General features: G+C 42.2%; 1 protein-coding gene across 1 annotated transcript in view; it reads right to left on the bottom strand.

Moving 5' to 3' along the window:
* Nucleotides 1–3,188, bottom strand: part of si:ch211-266k8.4 (uncharacterized) — an 87,770-nt gene extending 84,582 nt beyond the window's left edge. The window contains exons 1-3 of the mRNA XM_050073192.1: nt 2,971–3,188; nt 1,924–2,011; nt 1,323–1,430 (exon numbers count right to left, since the gene is read on the bottom strand). Coding sequence (XP_049929149.1) covers nt 1,323–1,430; nt 1,924–2,011; nt 2,971–3,113 — 339 coding nt within the window. The 5' untranslated portion in view covers nt 3,114–3,188. The remainder of the gene's footprint in view (nt 1–1,322; nt 1,431–1,923; nt 2,012–2,970) is intronic.
* Nucleotides 3,189–7,294: the final 4,106 nt, after the last annotated feature.

Below are 7,294 nucleotides of genomic sequence, written 5' to 3' on the forward strand. Positions count from 1 at the left end.
TTTAACTATATATTTGTTAATACTATTGTTTAAATTTCTTATATTTTCTCGTATCTTTCCTCTCTTGCAAGGAGCACCTGTAACATAAATAATTTCCCCTCGGGGATCAATAAAGTATTTCTGATTCTGATTCTGATTCTGACATCCTCTATTCAAATAACAACCTCTGTGACACAAGAGTAATGAAATGAGGACACATGATTTTAATAATGAATTAAACTGCTCACCAGTAATTGATTAATTATTTTTCTGATTAAGCAAGGAATTCTTTGGTCTATGAAATGTCACAAATAGTGAAAAACGTCCATCAAAATTTCCCTTGGTGACGTTTTCATAAATTTGTTTTGTCCAACTAAAAAATTCAGTTCCCAAAAAAATTTTTTTTTTGCTGATTACTTTTTTGACATCAGCTAATTGACTAATTCTTTCAGCTCTAAACCACACATATTAATAATTGAATTTATGATTTTGAAATTGACGCAGTAAACAAATTATTTTGAAATGATGCACAGATGGCTGTTGAAAATAACTGCAGTACTCTGTGGGGTGTTTTTTTTTTATAGTGTATTAACATAAAGGTACAATAGGTAACTTAATTTGCAACTATGTCAAAACCTGTCACTATTTTTTGACAATAGTGCATGAAGCAGATAATCTGTGAAAGAAAACATGCTCCTCTGTCTCCTCATAGCGCTTCTAATGGCATTTGCAATAGTCACGAAATGAGAAAATTCACTCTGGCTGGTGGGCAGTGCTTAGTTTTCAGCTCGACTGCTTTCAACATGGCGTCTTTGTCACAAACTTTCTCATTTTACATCTAAATGGCGCACTACAATATGTCTCTGAAAACATTTGAGGCAAGAAATAGGCAATGCAGTAACAAAATTTTGATTCAAGTAAGCGCTGCCTAGTTCGACAGTTTGACCACAGTTAACAAGCAGTAACTGACATAACTTACAGTTGGTCTCTCTCTTAAAAAGGCCTCTGATGTCAAAGTCAAAGTCCCCCTATAATGGGCTGGATTTTCTAAAGCCTGAAGACAGAGCCAAGTGGATGCTCTGAAGTCTAGTGTCCTCTGAGAGCACCTGAATTACAATATGCTCAAAATTTATAGTGGGATTTTTGCCCAATGATGCTAAAATGAAACTGTCAACCTGAGCTTTAATTCTAGAAAATCCCTGCCTAAATAAAAGTGTGTAAAATTATAGCATTATGAAAAAGCAGAACAGAAGAACTCTTCATGCAAGTGAGCATTGCAGTATGCAACATTACTCACATAAGAATAACACAAGCTGTCTTTTCTGGTGCATGTCTTATTTTACCTGGTAGTTGAAGTCACTAGTTTCTCTCAGACTGTCAATGGTGAGAAGACACTTCCACACTCTACCTCGCAGACTTGGAGGAATACCCATCCTGATGAATCGCTCAATCTGAAAACACAACAAGAGTGTGAAGAAAACAAGTTGTCTGTTGAAACGATTACTGCATGATAACTGCAAATCAGAGCAGATGATGAACATTTTAACTTTTAATGTAGTTTATACAAGTGTGACAAACCCTCCTGTTACTCTGCTCTGCTCGGCCTGCTAAGTGTTTCTCATCCCCTCACAGGTAGTGGGCTTGCAGTGCAGGTTGTTAGTGAGCTGTTAAGTCTACAAAGCTGGTCACTTCACTCTGCCTCACTGTCCTGTAGCTCTCTCAGCTCTTTTGTCTTTTCTTTTAGCATGCAGGTTCTTCATACTCTAAATCTTCTCAACCTGGGACTCACATATACCACTGATGTTACTGATTGTTTACATCTCATTAATCAGTTTTGTCAATGACATTATTCAATAAATTGTTTCATGTTTGACCTCCGCCCTTTTTTGTATTCTCCCTCCTTTTGTTTTAACAGTCAGCCGCTTTATATGTCACATATCTCACCTGGCTCCTGCAGATGAAGCTGGCTCCATTCCAGTAGCTGAGCAGCTCACACAGCTCTTTCACCCTCACTGAGCTCAGCTGGGGGTAGCTGACAGAGACAACAACAACAACATGGTGAGCTTGGACAGATTCAGCAGTTTTGGGAATCAGGCATACATTGTCCTTTTCTGTAAGAACAAACTGGACACTGAGTGTTCATCCTCTGATGATTCAAAGCAGGATGACTGTCGATGATTACATTTCCAGTCTGAGTTGATGTGTCTATCCTGACTTGTTTCAGTATTGATTTCTTTTAAATGTGCATGGAGAGAGTTTTACTTCTGCCCATAGCTGAAATCTTCCCAGTGTGGTGTATTGTGGGGGAATTTGCTCCACGGTTTCAGGGTTAACAGCACATACAACCTACAGTTAGAGGTGCTGGAAGTAAAGTTACTTATATCCCCAGAAATATCAAAATATGAAGGAGTGGAAACACTTACATTAGCCCTAATGAGCTTAATTCTGTCCCAGTGCCCTTGCTGACAGCACCATTACAGCCTCCTTTTGAGTAATTAATTGTAATGGCCATTTTATTTACCAGACAAAAATTGGTTGAACTTAATGTTGAATAAAAAGTAGAACAATAGTGTAAGCAGTATAACGTTATTATTGTCCTTGGTCCCACGTAGCTGTCACATATAGCTAGATATCATGTTGAACTCAAATTTAACAGGATAATATCTGAAACACACTTTTAACGACACACAAGTCCACTGTTACAGTTTGATGTGTAGTTTTTCCTAACAGCTAAAAGCTAAAAGCGCGTGCACAACACTAACCTTAACGTTACCAATGACACCAACCGTTTAACGTCAACTGAATGAAAAAAATTGAGTGTAACGCTACATGAATAAAATGTGAATACAAGCGATAATTCAGCCGTCCTCAACAACTTTAAATACTTAAGGTGCTTTTCAGATAACAGCAAACTAACAGCTAACAGTTTACTAGCTTAGTTTAACTAGTTTTCAGGAGCTACCGTGAACGTCACCTCCCTGTCCCCCGCACCTGTAGTCATGACATCGGTGATGAAGTTTTTGGTCCTTTCGTTTAGTCAAAGCAAAGCCGAATTCATCAAAACGCAAATTCTCACTGCGTCTTCTAATAGTGGAGCTTCTCCTGCTGGCGTTACTACTATTTCTCCTCCTCATGGCTATCTACGAGTTTCTTCAGGAGGTTACTGAGGACAGTAGCTTCAACACAGTCCAGTTAAGTCCGTTTCAAAATCACACAATACCCGGCTGTTGGTGGGGGCGGGGTTGGACCCCCGAGAGGGCGTGGTTTGCATGACGTAGCAGTGCACGCTCTGAGTGCGCGTTCATGTATACAGTATGGGGACAGTGGGTAGAATTTTGTCGGATAGAACCAGGATAGAACCAACTCAGTGCACCTCATGTCAATATATTTTAGCACTATGTAGCCTACATATTTTCCAGTATGTGGTCGTCTGAGCACCGGGCATACAACTCTCTGTGTGACGCAGGACATTAAACACCAGCCCCTGGGCGTGTTTTTAGGCAGTCCATTGTTGTTGGGGAGTTGCTGCTGTCAGACTCAACGGTCACATCTGACCGGCCCCTTTTATTACGTCATCATCAACTGAAAATGGGCGGGATGAGTCAGAGATGTACCCACTGTGTCATCCATATGGAATAACAAGCACATTTTATATAAACACAGATCCCTCTGTATGGAATATTGGTTTCACATTTATCATTTATTTATAGTGATAGTCTTCCCCTTTATGTAGAGAGTGCAGTGTCCCTCCTGAAGATGTCTCCAAACACTGTGGATTTAATTATCATAAGAGAAACACAACACAGACTCAGCTGAAACTGACCTGGAGAAGAGAGACCAACACAGACATTCATGTTGCCTCTCATATTTTTATACACAGAGGAGACTGACCTGTTGATACCTGTTGGCACTATTTATAGTAGAGATCTTCATAGCCTTGATTAAATGGGGAAAACCACTGAATGTGGTGGATCAAAGCGAGATGTCGACAAAACAGTACAAGTCCTTAAAACACCATCACTGTGGTAAATATATTTTAATAGAAAAGAAGCTGAAGATATGACCTACTCTGATGCAAGTAATTACTGTGGTCTCTGTACAGATCATCTTTTTTTGTCCAAAACTTATAAATCCTAAAACCTGAAGGACCACATATGTACTGATGTGGGGGATTATATACAGACATGACGACAGTTTAAAAACGCTAATAAAATGTAAACAGGTGAGTAATATAAACATTCACCCCCATACCTTTGTCATGAACAGAGAAATTAGCTATAGAGACAAAAAACAGCTTTTATACCAGGCAGTAAACATGTTTATTTCTGCTGTAGGGTTGGGCATTTAAACATGGGGGTCTGTGGGGACTGAAGCCAGTCTCAAGTGGCCATTCTAGAAACAGGCACCTTGGTGTTGGCGTCATTTTTCAGCCCTGGACGTTGCTGCTTGCCTGTTGATATAAAGGAGGTGTGTGTGCATGTGTGTGATTGATCTTTTGCAGTGGCTGAAGGCCTCAGAACACTTCCTCTCCCCTTTCCGCAGTGATTACAACCTGTCCGATGAGTTCATCTTCTTTCCTCTCTAGTCTTTGACGGTTTCTCAGAACTTCTGGATATGTAGCTTTGCTTTAAAATGACATAGTGAACCAGATGACTCAGTGTAGCTGCTTGTTTAAAGAGACTCCAGGTGGCAAAGCTGTTTATACCTGTTATGACACCTGCAGCTGATTCACTATTTAAAAAGCTTCACATGAACTCAACATCACTGAAGATAAAATAAATGCCACAATACATAGTGTCACTTTATATGTCTGAGTGTTTTATTGAATGCAACAGCAAACCAGTGCAGTTCAGACATTAGTGTGACAGAGTGCGCTCAGTGGACGGCTGGGATGGCGGCTCTCTGTGGTTTGGCTCACTTCCACTCTCAGGAGCCCCTGCACACAAGAGGAGAACAAGAAGTTAGCGAACACACAATACACAATAACATACATTATCTTTATAAGTCAAAAGCTCAGACTCATCTTTAGTCCACAGCGAACAGCAGCAGCTCAGGGAGACAGGGAACATAAATAATGGTTAGTAAAACAGATTAATAATCTTTCGGTTACTAAATAAGTGATATTATCTAAAGAAACAGGCGAGGTATAGAGTTTGTAGCTAGTTTACACAATAGTACACATAACTTTCTGTCTTTATATCACATCATACTCTAGCCTAGGTCACTGTTTTAGTAAGTCAGAGGCTCATACTTACTTTTTTTCGTCCATGGTGAACAGCAGCAGCTCAGGTGGTGGAGTGAGATAAACCTTTAGTATGACAAAAAAAACTGTTAGTGAGACAAATACTCTTTGAATTACTGAATATTATGAATATAATATGTTTAAAATAGTTACTATACCTTTGGCCATGTGAAGGCATTTTAGTCTCTGGAGGCCAATGTTCAGTCATCTGGTGGTCTGAGAGTGGTGTCTTGGGTTCTCTTTAAATTTTGCAGCTTTGTTCTTTGGTCAGTGCCGTCGTCTTCAGTGGTGACCTGGAGAAAACTATGTGTGTGTGTGTGTGTGTGTGTGTGTGTGTGCGCGCGCGCGCATGCGTGCATGTGTGTGCGTGCCTGTATGTGTGTATGACAGAGAGATCTGGTGCTGGTGTTCATTTGAACACAGACCAAGATGACAGTTCATCGCCCTGCCAGTCACAAAGGCTACATGCACGGGGTGTCAACAGCCCTGCCAGACGCAAGGGCTACCTGGTTCATCGCTGGCCTTGCCAGGCGCAAAGGCTGACCCTCAGGATGAAAGAAAGGTTGATCAATCTACCGTGCAATGAATGAGGAGATACTCCCTAAAAATCCCAGTGCAAGACGCTACCTGGGGTCCTAAAAGCCCCGCCAGACGCAAAGGCTACATGCATGGTGGGTCGACAGCCCTGCCAGACGCAAGGGCTACCTGTGGCATCGCCAGCCTTGCCAGACGCAAAGACCGACCCTCAGGATGGAAGAAACATCCATCGATCCACCGTGCAAAAATGAGGAGATATTTACAAAAGTCCCAGGGCAAGACGCTACCTTGGGTGTCACCAGCACTGCCAGACGCTAAGGCTGCCATGGGAATCACTGGTCCTGCCATGATGTTTCATGCAGGATATTCAGCCTGGTAGACTCAATCCCAGTCACCCTTCAGCCCCCCTCTCCCTCTTCGCAGCAGTCTCCTCCCCATCACTGTCTTCCCTGGTCCTCTTTGTGGCCATCTACCCTGCAATCAGAGGCTCAACATCTTCCAAGAGGTTAGCACCAGGGTAAGCAACAGGTGCTCATCATGCTGCAGGAGCAGTATGACAAACACCTGGAGGGGGAGGTGGAAGAGCAGGTTCAGGAGTAGCAGGAGCAGCAGGAAAATCAGCGAAAGGATCATCGAAATGATGCAGATCAGCAGGAGGATAAGCAGCTGGGAAAGCATAAGGGAAAGCAGGAGGAAATACAGGAGGGAAAGCAAAAGGGAAAGCAGGAGGAAATGCAGGAGGGAAAGCAAAAGGGAAAGCAGGAGGAAATGACTACTGACTATCTTTACATTCAACAATTAACCATTTAGCTGAAATTCTCTTTTTACGAACATAAATAACAGGTCTAAATTGACATGATATTAATAAAAGAGGTCTTACCGGCAAAGGAAGTCATCCACTGCCAGGCTCTGGTCAGCAGGGGCTCCACTGCGGGGGGTCCGGACGCCATGTTGTCAGCAGGTTTGATGGAGTTGAAGTTGACCTCGTTAGGTTTTTCTTCAGCTCAGTGATCCAAGTGTTTGTTCTCTAAGGGTTGTTTACAACTTTCCAGCAGAAGGTTTTGCAGTTCAACTTGTGGTAAGTCCAAGTGCAAAAGGGGAGTCTGAAAGGTCTGCAGCCTTTATATACCCTCAGTAGAGCCGTTCTGTTGCCATGACTTTTACTGACGCACGTGCGTGTGTGTGCGTGAGCGACTGAGAGATCATATACAGTACATGGACGGTATATGGAGGCTGTTGGGCATTTGTCTGTGTACTGTAGGTGTTTCCATAGATAGGTGATGTGTGTGAGCTTTCAGAAACACCTGGTGTATCACTGTAATGATGAACACACACATCCAGGTCACCATCCTGACCCAGAGGTCAAACCAAGAATGAACCATGCCAACACAGGGGAGACCGGGGATGGTTGTAACAAAGGGATAGTTGTAACACTCTCAGTTTGGCCAATTAGAAATGAGCTGTGGTGACATCATCAACATAGTCCATGCCCATTTACAATTGGAGCTCACTGGTGAAGCCGCATGTCTCTGAGTC

Source organism: Epinephelus moara, chromosome 20, assembly GCF_006386435.1.
Source record: "Epinephelus moara isolate mb chromosome 20, YSFRI_EMoa_1.0, whole genome shotgun sequence".
Taxonomy (NCBI): Eukaryota; Metazoa; Chordata; class Actinopteri; order Perciformes; family Serranidae; genus Epinephelus; species Epinephelus moara.